Source organism: Esox lucius, chromosome 23 (assembly GCF_011004845.1).
Source record: "Esox lucius isolate fEsoLuc1 chromosome 23, fEsoLuc1.pri, whole genome shotgun sequence".
NCBI lineage: Eukaryota > Metazoa > Chordata > Actinopteri > Esociformes > Esocidae > Esox > Esox lucius.
Genome location: NC_047591.1, coordinates 3,993,726 through 4,021,695, shown reverse-complemented (window position 1 = coordinate 4,021,695; position 27,970 = coordinate 3,993,726). Strand labels below are relative to the sequence as shown.

At 43.3% G+C, this 27,970-nt stretch overlaps 1 protein-coding gene across 1 annotated transcript; it reads left to right on the top strand.

Moving 5' to 3' along the window:
* The first annotated feature begins 11 nt into the window (after positions 1 to 11).
* On the top strand, positions 12 to 27,935 carry waslb (WASP like actin nucleation promoting factor b). Its single transcript, XM_013140112.4, has 11 exons — positions 12 to 587; positions 8,112 to 8,246; positions 12,253 to 12,339; positions 12,551 to 12,647; positions 13,317 to 13,346; positions 20,496 to 20,685; positions 22,565 to 22,607; positions 24,331 to 24,484; positions 25,564 to 26,117; positions 26,565 to 26,670; positions 26,777 to 27,935. The coding sequence occupies exons 1-11, from the start codon at positions 483 to 485 to the stop codon at positions 26,836 to 26,838; spliced, it is 1,563 nt and encodes a 520-aa protein (XP_012995566.3). The 5' UTR covers positions 12 to 482; the 3' UTR covers positions 26,839 to 27,935.
* The last annotated feature ends 35 nt before the right edge of the window (positions 27,936 to 27,970 follow it).

The window sequence follows — 27,970 nt, the reverse complement described above, 5'->3', positions numbered from 1 at the left end:
TTGGGATATATTTAAATGTTTTTAATATACAAATAGTTCATTGTTTGGGATATATTAAGTGTAACACTTCCATGAATGCTCCTAATTATGTAGTCATCCATTTTAAAAGCACGTACCCCCCTGCTCTTTTTTTGGTTTGTTCCTAGAGACTGCCATGTTGGATTCAGCCACAGATCTGATTCTGCAATTGTGCTCGCATTGGAGTTCTGATGAAAGTTTAGTGGGCATCTACCGTCTTCAACACGTATCGGGAATTTTGTTTCGGATTGAAGAAGGACCTTGCCTTTTCTTTTGACGTAGCAAAAATATTATAATACTACAGCTGTTTGTACCGGGTCGTAAACAGACCTGCACCGATGTGAGGGTCGGGTGGCAGGCCATGGGAGATCAATGTCAATGACTGTTTATTGTATCGTGTGGGTTTCATACAACGACCAATCGGAATCATAACACACATTTTGACCTTTGGGTGACTATCAATAATGAGTGGACATCCGCCGCAAAGACGGCCCACTAATGTTGGATCCATTCTCCTAACCCAACAAGAGAACGACTGTATCTACAATTACCTTGGCAGGAAATGCATCGTAAGTTACATCAGTTTTACTTTCCTAGCCTATTCTAGCTCGTGGATAATATTTTCGCCAGTTTCGGGATGATTTGGAACCTGTGTAAATGTGATACCTCAATGTATTTGATGTTAAACATTCGAAGGAAAACAACCCTTGTCACTGACAAGGTCCTTCCACTTAGCTAGACCCGCGGTGGAGAAGGGATTGTTGATTTCCTGGGACAGTGACATTTGGGCGGTAGAAAGTTTCAGTCAAGCCCCGAGGCCTCGGGTGTTCCCTGACACACCTGGGTAGTATGGATGGAAGCACCCAGAATATCAAAAACACTTAACTGTCTCTTAGACATTCCTGCTCAGTCTTGTTGGCCTAGACCAAACCAAGTATGTGGATCTGGTAAACTATTCAACCGACTCACGAATTATTCGCCCTATAATAAACATTGCATAATGAGCTTTGGCTAATTTTGGAATTAGCCTGTGTGTGTTCTGGATAATTTGTCTGGCGGTTTACACACTTGGCGTCCACATAGCTTTTTAAGTTGCTTTCAGCTGATGAGAAAAATGATGCTGGAATCAGTGTCAAGAATGTGACAACGTAGCGCTACGATGTAACATTGCAATTTCGCAGCGTGGAAAATTAGCTTTAATCAGCAGCAGTATTATTTTTTTTCACGTCCTGAAACATTTATAGCCTACTACACCCCTTTAATTGTCCACTATGCCCTGAAATATTTTAATAGAAACGAGGTTTTTTTACATTCTATTTAGCCATTCACTAACGTCAACAAAGTAGGAAAATGGTATCTGATCGTTTTCGTACTCCGGTGTGTCAACCTAATCTATGTCAATAAACTTCATCTGACTGACCCAGGTGGTAGCCTTGGGTGGTGAACTGATGACATGCCGTTAAGAGAATTCTCAGTACAAGACGGCAAGAGCAACCTGAACATAAGTTAGCTTGATACACATTGAGGCCAGTTTGTTATTTTATCAACAATTCATAAGGCATGTGGTTTATTCAGATTTCCTCGTAAATGGATCAGGTTGTCTTGCGTGATGTTATGAAAAACGAAGTTTTTTGCAATTTGGCTGGAATCTGCAGTGAAGTGGGATACTGTTCTTACACGTTCCCTGCAGTGATGCATTCTACAGTTGTTCCAGCATAGACTAGAGTCGAACATTTTATATTTGTATTGAAATTCCGTATTATCACACCTGTTGTACTTCCCCATACAATATGCCCTATCGTTGTAATCTTTATGTTCATAAAGCTAAGCTAGTGTGGAGGAAGTAGGCATATCTTCCTCTTTTGGTTGCTTAGACTCAAATCCCACCTGTCTGTCAGTAAATCACTGCCATACCTGTCCTAGGTGTGTCTATGACGTCGTTTCGCAGACATCCAAGCCATGTCATTCTCCATGTGACACATACCTCACTCGTGAAGAACAGTCCTGCCGTGTCGTTTCTCTCTAGCTCGTTCTTTCTCTCCTTGACGTCCATGGTTGAATCTCAAATCGCGTACTTGCATACTACATAGTATGGCAGATTAGTATGGCCCAAACCATAGCACCCTGAAAATAGTATGCCAAATGTTCCCGGATGGTCTACTATTTCTGGTCGATTATGCAAGTATAAGTCAGCTCATGCTTTTTGGGGTAATATAGAACAAAACCCAATGCGCAGTGAAAGAGGGGTTTCCACGATTCTCTCGTCTTTTCACTTGACGAAAAGGTCAGTTATCGTCACCTGATTTTATTGCGTCAATGTCATTCATGTAAGAAAGAAAAATGAATGTTTTTGTGCCATGAAATTGCTTTGGCAGTGTAAAGTTTGTCTTCACTCTCACTAGCATGGACTCAATTCTTAAGACTATTCCAAGTTGTGAAATTCTAGTATTACTGGCTGTAAACTATTAAAACGTCCAGTGGCAAAAGCCATACAGTTCATGCCATTTGTGGTGGAAGTAAACTTCATAAAGAAACGTTAGTCAGTTTAACACAATACTCAATGGTGTCTAGCTAAATATTCAAACTTTGCGTGATGTTAATGCGCAACAAAATTATCTGTGTTGAGATATATGTCCCAATCGGTCCCAAAATACGGGCTTATTATATACTGAACAGTACCTACTTCATCCCCCCGCTGAGTATGTACTATGTACTGCAAGTATGTAGTATGCGATTTTGAGATTGAGCTCTGGACAACTAATTGCTTCTTATGTAATGGCCTCATTATCTAGCAAGAGAATAAACACTAGAAAATCTAAATGTCGTCATCACCTGCTGGGGTGTCTTTTCGCCCATTAGCTGAAGAGGGCCTGGTCTTGACTTGATTCCATTTTTAGAACCCTAGTAACATTATGGTAGCTGCATGCCAGAAGCTAACACTGTAGTCTCAAAATCATTGTATTTCATATATTTGTGTATTTAGAGAAATACACTGTTAATCTGAAGTGCTGAATGATTTATGAAAAAGTTGATTACTTATTTGATTGATTATTTATTATTCAATTTACAGTTCAGTTAATTGGATTACATTCCAGTAAGGATTTTTGGTGAGTTTAAGTTTAGAGAAATGAAAAAATGAATGAATTTGTGAACAAAACAGCCTGGGAATCTGGTCTTCCCAAACTGTACAGCATTTCAAAGAACAGGTTGCTTATGAGATCTGAGATCTCTGAAAATATAATGTGCTTCTTGTTCACATAATTAGTCTAGGGCTAGGGTTTTGAAACAGCGCCCGTTCACTCATTGAAAAAGTGCAATTATTTTCCAAGTGATGTTTTCAATCCCCAAACCATAAGTATCTTTGGCCTAAGTAATATATAACTATTATTTCATAGTTTCATATAAATAAGTAATATAAGCTAATCATAATCAAAACAGTAAGATTATTTCCCTGCCAGCTTGTTCTGTCCATTCAAAAAATAGGTTTGTTATCCAAACTGTGCATTGTCTCCATCTTCCCCTCTTTTAAGCATATTACCCACTCTGGAATGCTGGCCCTGCCAGATGATGAGTTGACATGGAGTCAACCTGTGCTACTGTGATTTCACTGACATTCAACTTATCGGTATTCCTATTGCTGCAGCTTTTATTATCAGCGCCGGCCTATGGGTAGAAGCCATCCAATTTGGTTTTCGAGAGAGACACAGAGACTGTCTGATCAGCAGTCCTCGTCGGCAGGAAGTGCGCTGGTCGACCTCCTCTAGTGTTTTGTGCTGGAGCGGCAAAAAATGTCAGTTTTCCTTTTGCCCTCTTCTCCTTCCCAACCACTCTCCCTACCTCGGCATACTGATGCCACCCCAACTCTGGGCCTCTGCCTCCAAGTAGCATTTTCTGGGTTTTCTTCTACGCTCCTCATTCCCAGGCTGACTCTGACTTCTCTTTTCCCTCCTTTTCCTAACAAATCTCACTATAGGTTTCAACAGAAATACTGTTGGGGCATTTCAATTGTATTTTAATATGCAATTGAGTTCTCGCACTTATCCACAATGACTTCCCTTATTAACTGGGTGTGCTGTTTTTAGTTCCTACAGTAAGAAAAAAAATACTGTTACAGTTGGGGAGGAATGAGCCAATTGGAAGCTGGGAGTGATTAGATGTCTTGATGGTATAAGGGCCCTATTGGACTTTCCTGGTACATCAAGGTTAATAACCCAACTCTTAAGTGCCATGGGATCTTTAGTGGCTGTAGACAATCAAGACGTCAACAAGACGTTTCATGTCCCTTCTGAAAATGTTCACCCGATACGGGGGCAACGTCTCCTATCACTCTCCTTGTCTTTGGGGTTTAATATTAAAACACTGGGCAATGTGCCCCCTACTGTCCCTCCAACACCTCCAACAGCTTTTGATCTTCCATCCGTGGACTGACCAGCAGTGACCCTGCTTAGTGTTAGAAGCAAACCAGCGGTGGGATGAAGGGCAGAGTTGAATGACGTACAGCAGGGTACATTCTACTTCTTGTTTTTCTTGCGAGCCCTCTTGCTGTAGTGTAAACTGGTAGCAGCTGCCTGGAGATGGCTGCTGCGGCGAGCTTTGATGATGTCACCAGTACTGGGGCACTTCCTGTGGCCTGCTGGGATGTTTCAGCCAGGCTCCCACTGGTGATCAGAGGTGGAAATGTTGATGGATGATACAACTCAGCTCTTTGCACTTAGTCCTGCTGTGTCCAACGAGATGTGACTCAGTCAGCAGTGACAGGCCAGCTCTCACCCAATAACTGAATGTATCCTCTGGCCTGCTATAAGATTTTTATAAGATTCTTTTCATGTCTGGTCCTGGAGGAAAGAACACTTATTTTCTTAGTTTCCTATCAAATCGTTATCTGCCCTTAATGTAGCAGTACTACTAGGCTTCTACTACTAATACAAAATTATTTGTGTGAATACTTTATTTTTGTGTTTATAGTTACAGTCCTGGATTAGAAGGAAAGGATGAGAACAAATATTTCAGCCCTCCAGGGCCAGAATTACAAAACCCAGGCCTATAGCTCAGTCCTGACTGTCCCAGAATACTGCTGGTTTTTATTCTAGTAGACTGATTCTGACCTGGTACCTTGCTCTTTTATTAACCATGTTCAAATCTATATCAAAATTAACTAAATACAAGCAAAGGATGTCACCTTATCCTGACAAGATGTACACAGTTATTAAAACCCTAAGGTGGGGTAAGCCTAATTCAAATGCAGAAATTATTTTAAGCTATTCCAAAATTCCTTTTGGGATAAGTGAATGGTGAAATGTGGAAAGAACTTGTCACAAATTGTTGATCGGTTTTCTGAGGATTATCACGCATTGACTATTTCAGTCTATTAACTACCAAGTAGAATAGGAAACTAGCAGCCTGCTTGGTTGAGGACCCCTGCATAGCCTACATTGCTCATGTCAAGCCGCTTGTCTGTGTCCATAGGTCATTCAATACATTTCCAACTTACTGTAGAGAGCTTCATGTCCCCAAACTATGCACAACCTGTCTGTTTCTAGTTAGTCAGCAGGGCTTCTAATAAACTTGGTTTACTGCTCTGTGCTAAAGCCAACCTTTCATCTCCAAAGTAATGGTCTTGCACCCCTCTGAGGTGGCTAGCAACAAATACGAACCTTGCATTGAAGCAGACCTTGAAGCAGACCTCCAGCTTTGCTGTGTCAGTCAAAGAGGATCGCTGCAAGCCTGTCTGCCCCAGCAGGATCATCTTTAATGGACACGGAAGGAAGACTCAGCCACGTCAGTCTGTAGACACATGGGTGGATCCCTCTTTGATACCTGGCCAACAGTGCTGTTAAAACATAGACACTGACAATTTCTGCCATCACACACATTTAGCTGTGTCTTATGACCTGGTTAATGATTGTCTGGTTTTCAAGTCAGGACTAGAAAACATTTAAAGGATGTAGTGACAGTTAAAAAAAGCATTTAGATTTTTGACCATGGTGGAGTGGAAACGATTTTAAGTCTGGGTGATGTACAAAAACCCTGTCCCAAACCAAGGAAGGTTTCAGTTTTCTGAAAGGGCGGGTTTTGCCATTTTGTATTTTGTCCATGAGTCACTCTTAAGAATTTTGACCTCCCATTTGGTGCATTCATCTGAGTTTGTGAATAAAAAAAATACAAATATCTTCCAACCCTGTTGGGCAGCTGCAAAAAATGCAAATAAAAACAGAATACAATGATGAATCATTTATCCCTATATTTAATTTGGAATAGTACGAAGACAATGAATGGTACATTCCTCAATATTCAGTGTAGATTCAATGTACATGAAAACACATCAGAGCATCTGGAATGTTCATGCGTAATCAGTATGATAATAGATCAGTGAGGAGCCTTATGGCATGAGGGAAAAAACTCTGAGTCTGGAAGTGCGTACCCCGATTTGTCTACCAGACGGCAGCAGTGTGAACAGACCATAGCCTGGGTGGCTGTAGTTTTTGTTCCATTCTTACCTAAGCCATTGTGTATGGTAGATGCCTTGCACGGAGGGAGGATGGCAGCTGATAATGCAGTCTGCAGCGAAGCAGCTGCTGTACTGGGCAGTAATGCAGCCTAAGAGGATGGAAGTATAGTCGTTTTTGGGCAGTCTTCACTGCCTTGTTTGCTTGCCTGGGCCAAGTGAGTTCGTCTTTGATGAACACACCACAAAACTTTAAGTCATTGACTCCACTTCAGCCCCCCCCCCCCGCCACTTCCTGAAGTCCAAGATCATCATCTTAGTCTTGCTGACATTGAAAGAGAGGTTGTTTTCCTGGCACAATGTAGCCAGCTTCTTTGCCTCCTCTCTCTAAGCGGTCTCATCATTGTTGATGAAACCCAGGATAATTGTTTCATATGCCAATTGAAAGGGGTCCAAGGTGTCAGGAAGGGTGGAGCAGGTGTCAGCTGCTCGAAGCACTTCATGATGATGGAGGTCAGTGCTACAGTGCGGTCTTCATTTAGGCAGGTTATTGAAGGTTTGTTCAGTACAGGGACGATGGTGCACTGATGCTCCCCCATACCATCACGGATGCTGGCTTTTGAACTCACTCACCTCAGTCCATCTTAAATGACCTTGGATCCATGGAAGGTGGCGGCTGTTCTGGATCTTGTTTATATGTGGTTTCTTCTTTGCATGGTAGAGTTTTAACTTGCATTTGCGGCAACGTACTGTGCTCGCAGACAATGGTTTTCTGAAGTGTTCCTGAGCCCATGCAGTGATTTCCACTACAGAATCGTGTCTGTTTTTAATGCAGTGCCACCTGAGGGCCCGAAGATCACGTCCATCCAATATTGGTTTTCGGCCTCAACCCTTCTATACAGATTTCTCAGGATTCTCTGAATCCTTTAATGATATTATATATCGTAGATGACTTGATCCTCAAACTCTTTGCAATTCATCTTTGAGAAATGTTATTCTTAAATTGTTGTACTATTTGCCTGCATCGTCTTTCACAGAGTGGTGAACCCCTCTCCATCTTTACTTCTGACAGACCCATCCTCTCTGGAATGATCTTTTAATACCAAATCATGTTACTGATCTTTTGCCGATTGACCAAATTAGTTGTGATATTCCACCATGTTTCCATCTTGTAGCATTACACAGCTTTTTCAATCTTTTTTTTACTGTTACCTCTGTCTTAGTTTCAACTTTTGATATGTTGCCTCTACTATTTCCAATTAAATGTAGTGATACATTATTTGCACCTCATTGCATTCTGTTTTTATTTGCATTTTATGCAGCCTCCCAGCTTTTTTGGAAACGTGTCTGTGCGCCGGCACGTCGTGTGTCTTAATTTTAAGACACACGAAGTGAATCCCAAAGACATCTGAAAATGAAAAAAAATCCAATGTAGCGTTCTGTAGTGCCTGGGTGAGGTCTTCAGTATACAGTACTTTCTGTTCTATAATTTGCACATCATTGCATTCTGTTTTTATTTACATTTTATGCAGCATCCCAACTTTCTTGGAAACAGGGTTGTACATCCTTTATATCAGGGGTACTAACATCCTATTCTGATCAGTAATCACGTTGTTTGTTGACCGTCTTTGACTTACTCTTTCTACAGTCGCTGTCTTCTGCGGTGGTACAGGTGTATTCGGCCGAAAGGAACTCAGCCTGGAACAAGAGATGCTGTGGCGTGGCCTGTCTGGTCAAAGACAACCCGGCGCGATCCTACTTCATCCGGGTGTTCGACATCAAGGTGAGTTCAGATTGCAGTTTTTTTATTAATTTTTTTTTACAATACATTGTAGTGGCCTGTATTTTGCTAAAACATTTTCAACAAGTTTGTTAGATAAGTGGTCCTTATCTAACAAACCTGGAGGGCAACTTTAGAATAATAAACTCCAGTTATTATTGCTAGTATTTCTATTTTCATCTGCTTTTTGGTCATTTAGTATCCAGAGCAATTTGTAGTCAGTAGAGTCAGCGGAAGTAGATAAGTGCATATTACATGAAAGAAAAGTTACCGTTTTGTTTTATCTGGGTTGTTTCCAATTGATTTACCTGTTACGATTTTAAAATACACGGGAACTCATTTATCAATTTTGTGTAGAAACTATTTTGCCTTTCTACTTATGAACATAATTTAAAATGCTTAGAAAATTGAAGATTTATTACAGTCCTCCAAATATAATTAGAAAACCAGTAGATGATCACAATTGATTAATAGTCACCCTCAATCATCGTGCATGACCCTGAGTATATTTAATTACTATGGCTGTGGTTTACCATATATGGTCAAATGCATCCCTTTGTAGCATGTGGGGAATGACTTTTAACAAACATTTGGACTATTAAAGTTTCTTTGGCCTCAGCGACTGTACATCCATTTAATATAGTCATTAATAAAACATCCATCCTCATCAGCTCCCTCGTGTAGCCTAGGTGCATTGGGCCATTTACCCATATACAGTGGGGAGAACAAGTATTTGATACACTGCCGATTTTGCAGGTTTTCCCACTTACAAAGCATGTACAAGTCTGTCATTTTTATCATAGGTAATCTTCAACTTTGAGTGACGGAATCCCCAAAAAAATCCTGAAAATCAAATTGTATGATTTTTAAGTAATTAATTAGCATTTTATTGCATGACATAAGTATTTGATACATCAGAAAAGCAGAACTTAATATTTGGTACAGAAACCTTTGTTTGCAATTAGAGATCATACGTTTCCTGTAGTTCTTGACCAGGTTTGCACACACTGCAGCAGGGATTTTGGCCCACTCCTCCATACAGACCTTCCTCAGATCATTCAGGTTTCGGGGCTGTCGCTGGGCAGTACAGACTTGCAGCTCCCTCAAAAGATTTTCTATTGGGTTCAGGTCTGGAGACTGGCTAGGCCCTCCAGGACCTTGAGATGCTTCTTACAGAAACGCTCCTTAGTTGCCCTGGCTGTGTGTTTCGGGTTGTCATGATGGAAGACCTAGCCACAACCCATCTTCAATGCTCTTACTGAGGGAAGGAGGTTGTTGGCCAAGATCTCGCGATACATGGCCCCATCCATCCTCCCCTCAATACGGTGCAGTCATCCTGTGCCCTTGGCAGAAAAGCATCCCCAAAGAATGATGTTTCCACCTCCATGCTTCACAGTTGGGATGGTGTTCTTGGGGTTGTACTCGTCCTTCTTCTTCCTCCAGAAATGGCAAGTGGAGTTTAGACCAAAAAGCTCTTTTAGTCTAATCAGACCACATGACATTCTCCCATTCCTCCTCTGGATCATCCAGATGGTCATTGGCAAACTTCAGATGGGCCTGGACATGCGCTGGCTTGAGCAGAGGGACCTTGCGTTCGCTGCAGGATTTCAATCCATGACGGTGTAGTGTGTTACTAATGGTTTTCTTTGAGATTGTTGTCCCAGCTCTCTTCAGGTCATTGACCAGGTCCTGCCGTGTAGTTCTGGGCTGATCCCTCACCCTGCTCATGATCATTGATGCCCCACGATGTGATCTTGCATTGAGCCCCAGACCGAGGGAGATTGACCGTCATCTTGAACTTCTTCCATTTTCTAATAATTGCACCAACAGTTGTTGCATTCTCACCAAGCTGCTTGCCTTTTGTCCTGTAGCCCATCTCAGCCTTGTGCAGGCCTACAATTTTATCTCTGATGTCCTTACACAGCTCTCTGGTCTAGGTCATTGTGGAGAGGTTGGAGTCTGTTTGATTGAATGTGTAGACGGGTGTCTTTTATACAGGTAACGAGTTCAAACAGGTGCAGTTAATAAAGGTAATGTGTTGAGAACAGGAGGGCTTCTTAAAGAAAGTCTGGTCTGTGAGAGCCGGAATTCTTACTGGTTGGTAGGTGATCAAATACGTATGTCATGCAATAAAATGCAAATTAATTATTTAAAAATCATACAATGTGATTTTCTGGATTTTTAATGATAAAGATTACAGACCTCTACATGCTTTGTAAGTAGGAATACCTGCAAAATTAGCAGTGTCTCAAAAAATTGTTCTCCCCACTGTATTTCCCGCTTATGTTTAAATTTCCTCAAAGGTTTTGGAAAATGACTGTATTTTTATAATCATAAATTCACTTATGTGGTCAGCAGTTGACTGTGTGTATTTGGACTGTGGTACAAGTTTTGGCTTTACTTTGCAATAACCATGGGGTAAAAGGGCAAACTGTCAGCTTGAAAAGAAAGGAAGTGGCATACCAACTTATCTGAAATAAGGTGGAGGTGATGTTATGTTTTTGGCATCTACGGCTCTAGCCTGAACTAGCTTATCTTCATTGATTATGTAACTGCTAACAGCAGTAGTTAGGAGGAATTCTGAAGTGTATAAAAATCTTGTCAGCTCATTGGATGGAACTTGCAGGACAATGACCTGGACATACTGCTAAAGCAATCAAGGAGTTTTTCAGGGCCAAAAAGTGGAATGTTCTAGAATGGCCAAGTCCATCACCTGACCTGAATCTAACTGAGCAAGCGTTTGACTGGGTGAAGACCAGACCAGAGGCCAAAATGACCTGAAACAAACCGGAATAGAAGATGGCTACATTGCAGGCCTGGCAGAGCATCATGAAAAGATACCCAGCATCTGCTGATGTCTATGGGTTGTGTACATCAGGCATTCATTAAATGCAAAGTATTTGCAACAGAGTGCAATGATGACTTTAAGATTGTTCATTTGTTCAATTATCTTATCCCCTAAAATGTGGGTGACTATAAATAAAGGGTGGTCATTCCTATGCCATTTATTGATGTGAATACCCAAACATTTTATCGGACAGTCTGTATTGTAACCTCTTATTCATTGTTTCCTATCCAATCAATGTCCTGGAGTAGAGAGCCAAGACTGCAAGACCTGGGTCACTGTGTGAATTCTAATCAATGGCGCTGTATATGATTAGCACAATTAGCCTATTATGAAATGTTGCATGAATGTAAACATTTTATTAGTACATGATTCATTATTGCAATTTCATTCACAGATTCCTTCAAATGTGGTTTCCCATCAAGTGGGTTATGTTTGAAATATGTCGACTGCTTTAAAAATATTTAAATGTGTATGTAGTTTCCATGAACCGTCAGTATTTATTGATATCAGTCAGAAAAGTGCAACGTAATGAAAGGGCCACTTCACCCTGGGGGACATTAGCTGGTGTGTATCATGTCTGAGAGATTTGTGGGGCATTGAGGTGCTTCACACAACTGGCTTTATTTTTTGCACAACAAAAAGCACATTCTATTATGTCACTGTGTATTAAAGGGTGAGCGAGATCTGAATAGGGAATGTAGTCATGTTCTGTTTCATTTGGCTAAGACTACTAAATTGTATATGTAGTCATGGTTGTTCTTGTTTGATCGAGCCACTGGATGTCTTTCAGCGACGTCCTCATCAGCAGATCTATTGATTCATGTACAAGGTGTCAATATTTTTCCTTTCTGAAAGACGGTAACTCTAAAGCCCTAACCTCCTTCTCTACCATAGTCCCAATCCCTCCGCTCCACTCGGTGGCTTCTCTAAATCTGCCGGAGACAGGGTACTGCTAGCTAGGTAACTTTGCAAAAGGCAGCACATTGGCTTTTCATCTTGATTTGAAGGATTCATTATTTGAAAGTGATCTTACATTGTGATATTGAACCATACATCTTTGAACTGGAGTAGGCTACAGACAGTTCTGAGACCCCCCCCCCCCCCGTTGGTCTCTCTGTCTCTAACATACAGCCCCTCTAATTTTTCTGTCTCTCTCCACAGGATGGTAAAACCATGTTCGAGCAGGAGCTATACAACAACTTCACAATCAGTGCTTCCCGATCTTACTTCATCACATTCGCAGGAGACGTGAGTGATAGTTTTCTGTGTCTGTGTGCTTCTCTCCCTTGAGCTAATTCCTTTCACATGACGTGAGCAGTGTTTCTGGTCAAAACACCTGCAGCTAAGACTTCAGCAGACCTTAAAGTATTTTGAGGGGACTGGGATAATACGAAAGCTATTTGTGTTGCTTTTGACTGTGTGTGTGTGTGTGTGTGTGTGTGTGTGTGTGTGTGTGTAGTCGTGCCAGATTGGGCTGAACTTTGCCAGCGAGGAGGAGGCCAAACGTTTCCGTGCTGCCATGGGAGAGCTGCTCGGGAGGCGACAGAAAAAATCTGGTGATTACTTCCAACACCGTCTTTGATTCTAATGACTCTCTGATTGTAGAACCACTTTGTCGTATGTCCTCTGTCTGGTCTGCTAAAGATTGGACGGATGCGTTCAATTGGGTGTGCCTTCTTTTAATACTTTCTGATTAAATAATTCACAACTGTTTGTCTTTGTCTTTGGCCCGCCTTTAAGGGCTTTTGCTCAGGTAGAAGGAAAACATCTATATCTGCTTAAACCTCTTCTAAATCTTAACAAATATTGGGGCAGGACCATCTACCACTATGTTCGTATGGTCAACAGTGGCTACTTTGTGGATGTCTCCTGGAGATTGGTTTGGTATATAAGAGATCAAATGTGTTTTGCTCTTGTCCCAAACCAGGAGCCTTATTTACAGATTCTTTAAGGATACTTTTTTCACCAGATTGTCTTGGTCTCTAAATGTTCTATTAAATCACTAACTCGTTTACATACACCAGACTATCAATAAAAAGATATGATGCCCGTCAAACTGTATTTCTCGCACACTAATTCCATCAGAGCCCTTGACTTGTAGATGACTCGTCGGTCACACCTGTGACTCCGTACTAACAGCTCCCACTTAACGCTTCCCTTCCACTAACACTCACGTCCAACACCTCCATAATGGGAGTTTTAATTCTACACATTTTGTTTTACAGAAAAAAGACGTGACCCTCCCGGTCCAAATGGTAGGTTCTTCATGAAATTCACAAGTCTTTTTGGGGTGGGGGGGGGGCAAATAATAATTTGGACATTACATGTTAATTAAAATAACTCAGAAATTATGTTGAAGTTAATTATACTGTAGGTATCATCTACGTAAACAAACCTACTGGGCACTCACTGGCCCCATAGCTGTAAAGGGATAGTTCACTGAAAATTACTTTTCTTACATTGCCAGGGGTCTGATTGGTGTCACAAATTCTCCCTAGCCCTAATATACCCAATTCAAGTAAATGGGTTCTTAACTGAAGACAATCAGGAATTGATTATTGCAGGTGTTTTTTTTAAGCTGTTTGGAGGATCAACGTGTGATGCCAATCAGGAGCCTGTTTACTGGATTTGCCTTCCTATAATCTGTCTTTGGGTTGACAGCAATCCGTACTTTGGTTTAGTTTCCCTGCTACTTTTCCATTTCTAACATATTATCATTTGTTGCACAGTTCCAATCCATGTCCTGATTCGGATATCTGCGTTTTCCCTGCATAATGTTCAAATAATTCAAAAGTAACTCTGATTGTGACCCATAACAAAGTCACATTTTGAAGATGTACATAATATTGGGGTGTTGTTTTTGCATGTGTTTTGTTATGCAAATTCCACAGTCATTTTATTATCTGCCTTTGATCTTCGCAACCAACGGCTTCAAATGTTTTTGGGTACTTCGACATCAATTGAACCTAATCTCATTACCAGGACATGGGATTTGGTCAGCAGAAAAGGTTAACATTTGGAAACGGTGACAGGGAAACTAAACCAAAGCGTCAATCATGGTCATACACTGCTTACAGTGGAGCGAAACCTTTAATATTGTTGCTATAATTTTAGGGTAAACTATCCTTTAATTGAATGGTCACAGTGTAAATCTGTAGCATAATCCCCTGAGAGCAGGGTGTCTCTAACCCACCATCAGCCTGCACCTCTCCCAAGCCCGTAACTACTGTGACAGATTATACAGCCTACCCCCAGATTATTAGAGGCATGGATATCCTGTACTACATATTGTACTCTGGCAATGTGGTGAAATAGTTTGTACCTAGATGGACCCACTTGTCTTACAGGAACTTTAGTTATTTCATTAATAATAATAGTATTAGTAATGATAACGATTAAACATTTCCTACTTAATTTGCAGTATCCATGTTGCCCCTGGCCATCACACTCGAAGAAACAGTGTTTGGCAGCTGCTTTCATTGAGTCCTAAAATAGCAAACCTGTATTTGAGGAGCACAAACACATTCCTTCCCACACTTCAAACCAGGCCAGACCTCCACTTCCACGGCAGATCACTTAGCCTGCCGTATAGATAAGATGCTATATTTAACCATGAACAGTTTAAGAGGCGCCTCATTCCCAAATCCCTTCTTCATCAGTGCCCTGGCAGCCTTAAGATCCATGCTGAGGGTGAGATGGTTCATTGAGCTCTCTCTCCACTGTGCAGATACTGTAGCAGCCAAAAGCTCTTTAGAGATGATCTCTGAACCGCTCATACAGGTTTTTCTGCAGTGTCCCTGTTCCCAAGGCCACACCATAATAAGAAAGTCCTTTTCATCACTCGGCAACAGCGCATAAAGTTCCTGATTTTTAGAGCTGCACTCGCCACACTCGCCACCTTCTTAGCACAGACTCTTGGCGTTTCCTCTGCCATTGCGTTCATGATGCACATTGCTGCCCTCTGGCTCTGGAAGCCAAAATACCGGTTATCGGCCTGCTTAGTCCGTCTTAGAGGCTGATGTTAGTTACCACAACACAGACGCAGAGTCTGTTATGGCTCTGCGTCCCGTGTAGCTGACTTGGTAGAGCGTGGCCAGGGTTGTTGTGGGTTGCTGCCAGGGAGGGCCGGGGACAGAGAGAAAGTACTTTGACAACCTATGCACTCTGGATAAGTGTCTGCTAAATGATGTAAGTGATGCAGGTTATTGTGGGGGTAGAAACACTGTCCAGGATGCACTTCTGCACTCCGTCCTCCAGGAGGCGGTGCAGACCAAGTCCGGGTGCTGTCCTGCCCAGCCTTGACAGTTGCATATGACATCAAGGGCAGGCACTGACGGCATTCGTCAATATGTTAATATGCACACCCATCCTTCAGTATGAGGCAGTTGGCCGTTGAGGCAGAAGTGATGTAAACACCGGCTTAAGACTGCAGTCCTCAGGACTCTGGGTTTCTGTCCTCTAATTAAACACACCAGATTAAAAGTACAATTAACTATCAGGTTAAAGTGAAAATCAGAATTGCATTGGCCCTACAGGACCAGAGCTAGCGTAGCTAGGTTTGCGTCAGTGTTACTGTAGGTTTCAGTCTGGTTCATTGGCTGATGGTTGTAGGTCAACAGATGCTGAGTCTTGAACCAGCACCTCACACTTACCAACTGGCTCAGGGCCCTTAATTGTAATGTGTTGCTGAAAAACTGCCAATCTGAGGGGAAGGGGATATGGGGAATGTTTGATTTAACCAGACATTTATGGTTTGATCCCGCCAGAGAATTTAGTCTGTTGGCTGCTGGTTGACGTCGGCTACTTAAGGATTGTGTTGTTTGGATTGTGTCGTTCGGATCATTTCATGTGGTCTTGGCTAAGGTTTTGGTGCTGTTAGGACTAGATTCCTGTTTGAGTGTCTTGTCTTGGTTGGTTTTACTTGAGCTTGTGGATAAGTAGGAGGATTTACTGGTTTAATATATTGGATTTTAATGTCTTTTGAAGAAGGGTGTCGACGTCATCGCCTGTATTGTTTCAAGGAGATGATACGGTCAGGTCATGAATTGGCATAGACAGTCAAATTTCATCCGGGGCAGCTATAGCTGGAATATCATCTGCAGCACTTATACAACTCTCTATTATTAGAAAAACAACAGAGTTCACCCAATTGCATGTTCCAAGTTCACAATGATCATTAATCCACATCAGGAGGTCTCCTTGCCATTTTTTTAGTTTTGGGGTTTAAAGTGCACATCTAGCTAAAAGCAGTTTAGCTGTCTTTCCGTAGCATACTCGTGATAATGCAAATTGATTGCCAACTGGAACAAGACAACCAGAACAAGACAACATTGCTAATACATACTTCCCATCTGCACACCGTCAGGGACATTATTTCTGCCTCTTTAGAAAGTTATAGATTACAATCACAAATTAATTCTGTTCATGCCATTTATGCAAATTAAATCTCTTAACAAAGGTGTTTCCCTCCTATGTTCTATACGTGTTCTGCATTGCAGATTTTGGGTAGCACAATATCAATACATTCCTAACAAGCAGAATCCACCAATACAGAGAGGACAAGCCCGAAGCTAGAGGGACCAATGCTCCACTGTTCGGACATCCAATCACATTGTTAGAGTAGAACCACGAACGTCTGGTTTGCTGGGAATCCAGACCCACTGGTTTTGGCCATTTCTGTTGTTGAATAATGGTCCACAGTTCCAGCAAGATTCTGGCCAGTATGTCTTCCATTAATGGAGGTGCAGAAGATATTTCTAGCAGTAAACTACTAGTGAGTCTTCTGGGCTGGAGAAGAGAGGCGTTTCGGAACGGTATTGGTGTTCCTGGTAAGTTATTAAAAACCTGTGGTCATTGGTGAATGGTAACCGAAGGTGCTCGCTTTCATTGCTGGGTGCCTTGCAGATGGGGCTTGGGGCTTGTCACCATTAGCTTTGTGAACAGAAAGTGTCTTAATGTAGAACCAGTGGGGTTGCATTTTTTGCTTGTTTTTTTTCCAGAGACTCCGTGCAAGAGCAAATTTACGTGCTGTATAGTGAATTTTAGGTTTAGTTTTTAGCTGGCTAAGGACAACAAAGCCTTACAGCTGTAACTGGTGTATTTTTTAAATATTTTAGTTGGGTAGTAAATTCTAAAATGTGTACTTATGAGTGTATATATATATATATAGATTTTTTTTATAGTATTGTGTGATGGTTACTATTAGGACACCATCTAGTAGGCTTCCCGGCTGCATGTTTTGTTGGTGGCTATAAGGCAGTTTGAGTTTTTTGTACAACATTTTGGGCTTTTCCATTATTTCTATTGTGGCCATCAGAAGAGCTGGTTCTAAACTGAGACAGCCATCTTCAGGAAATAATACTGGATTTAACCGCTGGGCCCAATATGCTTATCTCATGTCTGCACACAGGTCAAATATGACCTGTATCAACATTAGAGCAGTGCCCTGTAAACAGATTGGACAACCACTGGGCAAGTGGTTGCAGTTCTACAGACATGTTAGGTGAATTGATGTGCGGCTGGGTCTCTTTGGGTCTGATTCCCTCTTCACCCCAATGCTTATGGGTTGCCGCCACAGAGGAGGCCCCCCCCTCCCTCGGTCCGGCTGTCTCCCTCGCTGTCTCCCTCGCTGTCTCCCTCGCTGTCTCCCTCGGTCCGGCTGTCTCCCTCGCTGTCTCCCTCGGTCCGGGTGTCTCCCTCGCTGTCTCCTTCGGTCCGGGTGTCTCCCTCGCTGTCTCCTTCGGTCCGGGTGTCTCCCTCGCTGTCTCCCTCGCTGCCTCCCTCGGCCCGGCTGTCTCCCTCGCTGCCTCCCTCGGCCCGGCTGTCTCCCTCGGCCCGGCTGTCTCCCTCGGCCCGGCTGCCTCCCTCGGCCCGGCTGCCTCCCTCGGCCCGGCTGCCTCCCTCGGCCCGGCTGCCTCCCTCGGCCCGGCTGCCTCCCTCGGCCCGGCTGCCTCCCTCGGCCCGGCTGCCTCCCTCGGCCCGGCTGCCTCCCTCGGCCCGCCTGTCTCCCTCGGCCCGCCTGTCTCCCTCGGCCCGCCTGTCTCCCTCGGCCCGCCTGTCTCCCTCGGCCCGCCTGTCTCCCTCGGCCCGCCTGTCTCCCTCGGCCCGCCTGTCTCCCTCGGCCCGCCTGTCTCCCTCGGCCCGCCTGTCTCCCTCGGCCCGCCTGCCTCCCTCGGCCCGCCTGCCTCCCTCGGCCCGCCTGCCTCCCTCGGCCCGCCTGCCTCCCTCGGCCCGCCTGCCTCCCTCGGCCCGCCTGTCTCCCTCTGTCTTATGTATATTCATCATGTTGAAGAGAGCCTCAGGGATTATGGAGGATTAGCTGTGGGCATTAATGGTTATGTAAAATCCAATAGCACCGTAAATTTCTAGGATTAGAGGTGGGCTGGGGGTGCGGTTTAACAAGCTGATGGGAGGGCAAAGGAGGAGAGGACCTAGTCTGACTCGGGACAGCTGACCTGACAGTGCTCCTAGGGCGAGGAGCGGGCGCTCCATTTGCAGGCGGAGCCAGCTAGTGTCCCACGTCAACCCCTCACCCTTCTTTTCTCCATCTCCACGCACCGCTGCGTCTCCACTGGATGCTGCTCGACGTGACTCTGTCCGGATCTGTCAGCAGCTCAGAGCCGCTCCTCTAGTGCACTGACTTGTGAATCCTGGGTTCTCCGATAGTCCTGATTGTCGGCATCTCTTGGTCTTTGGGTGAGCTATAATACGGGGCAGCCCACCCCTGATGCCGCGGCCACCGCTCTGAGATGATGTTCTGCACCACCTTCCTGTCCGCTCCCTCTGAGGACATACCCGAGGGCGCAGGGGGGGGAGGAGTGACTCATCCGGGCGGTTGTCTCTCCACCCTCCACTGCTTGGTTCTGCCCCAGGACGAACTGTATGCGCCCCTGTCGGACCCGGCCGCCCGTCTCTCGCTACGCCACGCGGACCATGCCTGCGGCCTGGTGGGTAAGACGTTGTTGGACGTCAGTATGGCGGCGGATGTAGGGTTTAACGGGAGGAGGGGGGAGGGTTCTCCTAGCCCCCGGAATCGCCGCGGTGACCGTAGTCCATCTATCTCGCCCTCGGTCCAAAAGAGCCCCTGTGGGTCATCTGGACAAAGAGGTAGGTAGCTCAGGCATCAGGACCCTGACTCGTCAGTATGTCCGTTTGTGTACCCCACTATGTGAAGATACCTAAACCATTTGCGGGCGCTTAGTGCATGTCTGATCTTGTGAGCGGAAACCTCTGGCTCAATTAAAGTGAGCACTGAGACTAAAGTAATTTACAGTGGTCTATAGTGGGTATTTGCCCTATGAGAATGCCCTATAAATAAAACTAATAGTGCAAATCCTATAGCAAGTAAATCATTTTTGATTTATATTATGTACCTTACCATTTTTGCTAAATGTCTCTCTTGTTTGGTGTTCAATGCAGACTAGACTTTTTTTTCCAATTTTTATTAATTTTTTACCATTTTGCTTCTTTTTTTTTGCATTGAAAAGAGGCTAGTACAATGATTTTTCTATTGATTTAATCTGGTGCTACTGTGAGAGCTTGCATTTGTCCTGCCTGGCAGATGAGCAGCTTAGAGGGGGCAGTGGTCACGGGACCAGTAAGCCACAGGTAGTGGGAGAATAACCATTCTGTAGGTCTTTGTTTTTCAGTTTTTTTGTTGGTTTATCTCCTCAGTCCCCCTCGAAGACCACTGAATGGCTGCATTAGAGAAGAGAGAAGGGATGGCTTTACACAAGGAGGTCTTATTTGGGGAATGTGATGTGATCACTGCTGCAGACTGTGTTTTTGTGACATTGGCTGAACTCTCAAAGGGTATAAAGCCAGCTCACTGTCTAACCCTGTTCCCTTCTATTCCCCTAATTGGAGCAGGACATGTCAACAATGGAAGGAAACCTTGTTAATGAGATGGCAACAGTAAACTTATTCATTCCCCATAAATTACCCCCCTCCCCCGGCCAGTGTGTAAATTGTGGATCCCTTTGACAAGATGCACAAAACTGTGACTGTAACGTCTGTTATCCCATGTTTCTGGTTAGCTAGACTCCTGTCCCTGAGCATGTGTGCCAAATGTCAGCACTGAGTAAGGTCAACCTATACTCAGTCTTGGCAGTGTTTGAAACATGTACCAAATGTTTAGTAAATTAATAATATTCTTGTTGCTATATTGTAAATGCATTTGTGCCATACCACCTCAAGGTACATTTTTATTGGTTTTTGGTACTTATCTGAAAGAGTGCTGTTATTGTGTCCATAGATGTGACATAACATTTTGTTCATATGGGTAATTTGGTAGTGTTTTGCGGGACCACATTTTTAACTTGACTAAATGTGTTTATCCCCCACCCCCAACTCAAAATGCTCAGGACTGTTGCACCATTCTGTTCTCTTCTCTCCCCCTTCCCCAGGCCCTGCCCTGCCCATGGCCACAGTGGACATCAAGAACCCAGAGATCAACAATGTGACACGGTTCCACACCAAACCCCAAATGAACAGCATAGTGAGCAGCAGCTTCAACAACAAGAAGGAGAAGAAGGTGAAGGGGAAGAAGGGCAAGAAGCTCACCAAGGCAGACATAGGAACGCCCAGCAACTTCCAGTGAGTGCTCTTATTCAGTTCTGTAGGTGAAAACGCCTTGGAGAGAGAGGTCAAAAGAGAATGGCCACACTTGTTCAACCGCAAGGTCACAAACTCCGTTAACCTCTCTTTACTACAGTGGTGTATAAAAGGGCATCTCTGAATGCACAACATGTCAAACCTTAATGTGGATGGTGACAAAAGGGGATCCACCAGATAATAGATAGGTGTACCTAACAGTGGCTGGCTTGTTTCTATCAAAACTGATCATTGATGTATGCAGACATTCTTATCCTTGTATTCAGTAATGGGTGTTCACAGTGGTAGTGTAGATTAGCCCAGTAGTCATTTTGGGCCGTTTGTGGCTTTATAGACTAGAAGGAAAGAAATCTATTATTTCAAAGACAGGAAGCCAATGGAGATCGATCGATTGGGTAGGGGTGAATGAGGCGGTCCTCGCAGTACTTGTTTAATAAACTCATTTTTAAGTTGCAAGACAAGCTCTTGTACTGCGTTCCCTAAATCGAATCTATTCCTTAATAAGCATTTCTGCCTCAATTTGTGAAAGAGTGTTAGACAAGATTTTTCAGGTTAAGGAATGACTTTTTACAGACATGACTACTATAGGCCTTTAAAGAGAGTACGGTCGAATTTCACCCCCAGGCTGTTGATGTCTTGGAATGACGTGGCAGGTCTCTGGCAGGGCAGAGACTGCAGGTGTTAGTGATCTTCTGTCTTGCTATTAAGTTAAAGATTTTGCCTCATCTCAACAGCTGGGCAATGTTGACGTTGCCAGGTCTGGTTTTAGCGTATGTTGTTTAAGAAATGTGAGGCATTGCAGTAGAGCAGATTGCTCTGCTGTGTTGAGAGCAGCACTGGCCGCTGAGGGTCACAATCTGTACTGCATGGAGTTGGTGGATCGGGTGCCGGCAGGTTTAACTTTTTGGCCTTGTGAACTAATGTCCTGTCGCTTCGTTGTCCTCCATGTTTGAGATTTTTTTTTTTCTTTTGGATTCCAAGTTGAAAAAGTCCTATCTTTAAGCTCCTTACTCTGAGTTTGTTTTATCCTCTTAAAATTGAGATGTTGCCCATTCCTGTACTTTCTGAAGACCTCCAAAAGATAAGTAAAACTCTTTGATGCAGGCATTAACAAGAAAATAGTTGGCTCTACTTTGATGATAAATACACTTGTCCGATTTTTTGTCTACTTTAATTTCAACTCCTTTCTTTGTTTGGGAATCAGACGGTGTTACATTTGTCTTTAAGACAAAGGCAGAAAGAAAAACATTAACAATAATAAAAAGTCACTAAGCCTTTGAAAGTCACGATTGCGACCAAGTGTTCAAGTTATTATGGGCTATATTAACTTACTGTGTATGAACCTATTTCAACAGTTCATAGACTTGCTCAAGTCGACTTGAGGAAACATTGATTGAGCACTGACCTGGGCTCAATTAGGGTGAAGTGCCTTGCTCAGGGACAGAACTACAGACGTGCCTCTCTCAAATATATGGTGCCTCCAGTAATCAAGAATAGTTATAGGCATCAGTTTGACACTGACCACTCCCACCCCTCTCTCTATCCTTTGGTAGTCCACCCTGGGTTGTTCCAGTATTGAGATGGCACAAAATGGAACCTCTCTGTTGCTTTCCTTATCCTTTAATTATGTTGGAGCGTTTAGTAGGTAGTGTATGTGACTATTCCTAACACATACTATTAGCACTGTGCTTTGTGTACTTGTGGGCTTTTTCTGAAAGGTGTTTTAAAGATGTCGTTTGGAATTAAAGATGAGAATAATTGCCTTCCGAGGTCCCATACTGCATACTCTAGTCTGGTAAAACATGGGGATTGAGGTAACATTTCTTCCAGACTCCACTCATTAGATGGGTTTTCTTTCCAGGCATGTTGGCCACGTCGGCTGGGACCCGAACACAGGCTTCGATGTGAGTATGACTGACTCTTCTATTATCGATCACCTGGCTTCAATGTACCGATATGGATCAGGATCCGGTTCCCCAACTCTCCTCGCCATCCACCCAAATCCTAGACGTTCAACATTTTCTAACCGTAAACTGACACAGCAGATTCAATTATTCAATTAATGTAATTATTTTGGCTAAGTGAATGGAAGGTGCCTGTTGAAGTTGAGATGTGAAATGTCTCAAGGGGAGATCAGAGGTGAGGACCCGGTGAAACGTGATTATGTGATTTTCTTACGTAATGCTGTGGGACCTGTAGTCATGGATGTCTGGACAGTGGGTTTGTTTCTCCGTAAGATCGGCATCATCCCTGGGGGAAGGGAGGGGCCGTGTTAGGTTTTATCTCTCTAACCGGTCTACTGGCACAGGACTTGTTTATTTCTAATACAGTGTGCGTCAGACATGCCTCTCTTTGGAAAACAAAATATTAAATATTAGTATGTCTCTTGTCTCTGCCCAGTTCAGTGAGTCACTGCCAGTCCCTGGTTACACAAGGAGATTTCATGAAATAAACCTGTGTTCGCATAATCCACCATCTTTTACAAAAAACTGCATCATAAGTAATAATTCCGTGACGTTCTACACACATCAGACCCAGCATACAGAAGAAATGAGAGAAACAGGTTTCCATTATCTGAGTATGACCCATAATGCTTTAAAAGATTTGAATAAAAGGATATGAGAAAAAGATATAGCAGTTATTTGAAGAGGTGCAGAAGGTGCTCCTAATGAATCTGTGGTTGGTTTGTATTTAACTTGCTCATTGCCCTGTTTCGCGAAAGGTTAATACTGAAATCACACAACCTGAATTACATGAAATTAAACCAACATACTGCGTTTCTGTTTGTTTGCAAAGTACTGATTTAAAGTAGATATGATATAAGCTTGTATAATCTGCTTCTGTGGTTTAATACTAAATAATCCCACTGTCCTGCTCTGTAGGCTGGGTAGTGGGGCAGTGCCAACCTGGCACCACTCCCTTTCAGCCACCAGGGGGTGACAGAGGGGATGTTTACAACAGCGGTGCCAATGTCAATAAAATGTGGATGTTAAGAGATGCCAGGTGGATTAGGCTTTTTATTGGTCTTGATAACTGTATGCATCTACACGCGTTCAACTTATCTAACCCAGTGTGGTTCTAACTGAACAAGATTATACACATCCATTTCAGTTTGAACCCTAGCAAGACTCTTAAGCAACAAAGTTGCTGTGTTTTAAAGTAGAGGGAGATGGCAGGTTTGTTCAAGATGCTTCAAGCTTTTTTTAGTGATTAGCTTTAAGGTGGACTAATTCCTAATTTGTGTTTCTCTATTTAACTTTTTTCGTCTCTCCTGCTCATGAATCACTGATACAATCATCCTCTAAACCAGTGTTCCTTCACTTTATGTCAAAATACACCAGGCCCTTAAAAATTAATGTTTACTACAATTAAGCACCCAATATGCTTCCCAAATACGGTTTAAAACATTTAGCATTGACCTAAACTGTTCCTAGAAAGATTGTCAGTTGGATGTTTCTTGATTCATCTTGACAGTGTTTCATAATCAGCACTTATTAGCTGGGAAGATGATGGGTCCCTTTGCTCTCACCATTCTCTTTGATTCGGTTTGGACCAGTGGTTCTCAACCCACCCCTCAGTAGGGTTCTGACCCAGCAAGGCGATAACTGTGTGTCTCTTCTGTCCCAGTTGAATAACCTGGACCCAGAGCTGAAGCACCTGTTTGATATGTGTGGCATCTCTGAAGCACAGCTGAAGGACAAGGAGACCTCCAAGGTCATCTATGACTTCATCGAGAAGAAGGGAGGGGTGGAGGCCGTCAAGAACGAGCTCCGGAGACAAGGTGTGTAATGTGGAAATCAAGTATTCAACACGTCAACAGTATTGTACAGTATTGTCATAAAACATTTCCAATGCAGCTATTCACATGAAATTCAGACCAGACGTTGGTATTAACTCAATAAAACCACACCGCTAAAGGTCATAACATTCCAATCCATAAACAAATGTGCAATAAAGGGACATTACACAGGGGAAAAAGGCTTTCTTTATATATGTATTAATTTATAACTAATCCAGAGGTGTGTATACAGTGCTCTTGTTGGAACTAAGCCCTTATGTCATACATTTTTTTATAGGAGTAGTATTAGGTGTTTTAGGGCTCCAATCAGTAGAGACCTAAACTGTGTTGAACAGTGTAGAATGTAGTCTAACGACAGTCTGTTCTCTCAGGTCCTCCACCTCCAAGGTGGTCTGGTAGGTTGCTCCCTCTCTGCATGTGGCTGCTGTGGAGTAACTCTGTCCCTAGTCTTAACGCTGCGGTTCCCAAATCGGGTTTTCGAGGGCCTCGATTGTACACATTTTGTGATCGTAGGCGCAGGACAAACACGCTGGTTTAATTTGAACTGCTCATCAAGCCTGTGAGTTGAATTGGGGGCTAGAACAGATATGATGCTGTAGCAGTACTGATCGGCCGGGGCTAATTATTTAGGGATGATTAAAATTTTTCAAGGATCAAGATGCGCAGCTTATTATTTACACCTCAGACCATCAACTACCCCAAATGGTTTTCAGGGTACCAGGGTATGTTCATTCTGCCCAACTTATCGGTTGCGGAACGTAGTTGTCCAATAGTTTCTATTGAGCAAATATGGGTCTGCCTAGGAGTGTTTGCGGCGTGCTGCAGTGACGTTTGCGTTTGATTTATAACAACCGTTTTGTCAATGGCAATTGGGGATTTGTGTGTCATTAGCATAGTGGCCCCTAGCCCCTATGCTCATTGTTACTGCATGGTGTGAAGCCACTTGAGTTGTCCTCCCTTTTCTTTGAGCTACTCTTCGAATCTAAGGTATGGTGTGAAGTGTTTACCAGTAGAGCTAGAAACCCATGCCAGAGTAATGTTTCCTGTCCACTCTCCTCCAGCTCCCCCACCCCCTCCCTCCCGAGGTGGCCCAGCAGGCGGTCCTGCTCCACCCCCTCCTCCTCCCCACACCTCCGGCCCCCCTCCACCACCGCCTCCGCCCATCAGGGGCCGGGGCGCGCCTCCACCTCCTCCCCCCTCCAGAGCGCCCACCTCGGCTCCCCCACCCCCTCCCCCCTCCAGACTGGGCATGGGAGCCCCCCCGCCTCCCCCTCCGACCAGGGGTCCTGTACCCCCTCCTCCCCAGCCCTCGCATGCCTCCCTGGCTCCCCAGGCCCCGCCTCCTCCCCCGCCTCCCTCCTCCGCCCCAGCAGGCATGGGTTCTGGAGCGCCTCCCCCACCGCCTCCTCCTCCCCCGCCTCCCGGGCCTCCTCCTCCACCCATTCTGCCAGAAGCTGATGGCGGGGGAGGTGCAGGCAAGCCTTCGGCCCTGCTGAGCCAAATCCGTGAAGGGGCCCAGCTGAAGAAGGTTGACCAGAAGGAAAGGCCTGTTTCCACCAACACGGGACGGGACGGCCTCCTAGAACAGATACGACAGGGCAAACAGCTAAAGGCTGTGAGTAAACATTACGCAACCTACCATACTACACATGGCCCTGTTTCTTATTAATGTTATATAAAGTACTCAGTCAGCAGTTTAAACACTTAATACCTAATAAAGAAGTATGTGGAAATGACAAATGAACATACACTGACACAATTTCTTACTTAGATTAAATTGACTAGGCTACATCAATTAGCATTTTTGGATCTCGAATGAGCTTGCCTATATTTATCAAGACTGTCTCCAATAGGGAAATATTGACAACGAGAAAAAAGTATCATGAAAAAGTTTTTCATTAGACTTTTGCAAAAAGATATTGGGTCATGCTGAGACAACCTGGTTTAATTTGACTCCAGAGTCCAAACCAGTAGAGAACCAGTGATGTTGAGACACACGGCATACGTTCCAGAAGCAACATACAGGAGTGTGTTGACCAGCGGATTCTTGTGTGTGTTCCAGGTTACCGACACCCCAGAGTCAGGAGGACCTCCCACCCCTTCAGCAGGTATCGTCGGAGCTCTGATGGAAGTGATGCAGAAGAGGAGCAAAGCCATCCACTCTTCAGGTAAAAAAAAAAAAAAAAAAAAAAAAATATATATATATATATATAAATAAAAGGTTGTTTTCATATCAGTGTTTTTTTTTTTTAATAACTGTCCGTCTCCCCCTAGATGATGACGATGATGATGATGAGGAAGAAGACTTTGAGGATGACGATGAATGGGATGACTAATGACGCACAGCCCCTGTACCTTGGATGATTACGATGACACTAAATTGTTCCTAAATTGTCTTTCTAAATCGTATTTGAATTATAATGTAAATGTTTTATCAATTTGCTGTATATTTTTGTTGCCTTTATGCTTTTTTTTATTAATCTGTGCAATACCTCATTTAATCTGTAAAGGTTTGTCATGTTATCTTTCTGTAAAGTTTTTCTTTTCTCTCGTGGGTTACCATGTGCAATTTTACATCAAGTTTTTCTTGATCTGTAGAGTTGAATAATTTCTTTTGGGGGGTGGGGGTGTTCAGTGATTAGAGGGAGAACAAACAAACTGACAATTCCTTCATGTTGTGATTTGTTAAAAATCGAGAAACACTATTTTCATACCGTTACTTCTCTCGTACTTTATTTTTACTTAAAGATCCTAGTTTAGCACTCTTATTTTCTTAAGAAATCAGCTCTTTTGGAATATCTAGCCCCACTTGTTGTCAATTGTAAATTTACAGAGTTTGAGTATTTTTGCACAAATCAAAAAGAGGAGACTCATTAAGCGAATACAGAGCAGTATATCTGCAACATTATGCTTTAAAGGCTACCAGATATCACTTACATTATCCAAAACTGTCAACCCTTATCCTATACATGCCTGTCATAGTCACACTGTGAACTACGAACTAAACTACAAACCGTTATCAAAGAAACATGATGGTTTTAACTTTTTTTTTTTTTTTTTTACAGTAGCAATCTGTCTGCTATAGTTATGTTTGAATCAGGTCAGCGATGATGCAAATTTCCAGGATGATTTGCAGTTTTTCAGCTTACTGTGACATGCCTGGTTTAAAGGCTTATTGTCCCATTAAGATGTCTTACTAATGAACTGTCATTCCAGAATCCATGAACTACACTAACCCTTGGCTGTCAACACTAACTTACTCCCTGTGAAGAGAAACCAACGCCAGTTTGAACTATCAGTCTCTTGGTTTTCATGGTTAGTGAAACTTGAGTTACCAGGATATATGGACCTCAAACCTTCAGAAATTAGGTCAGAAGGATAATGGACTATTAAAGTGTACACTCAAATAAATAAATGGTAATATTTACAGAGATGCCCTCTTCTGTTTTCTTTGGAACTGATGTTAAG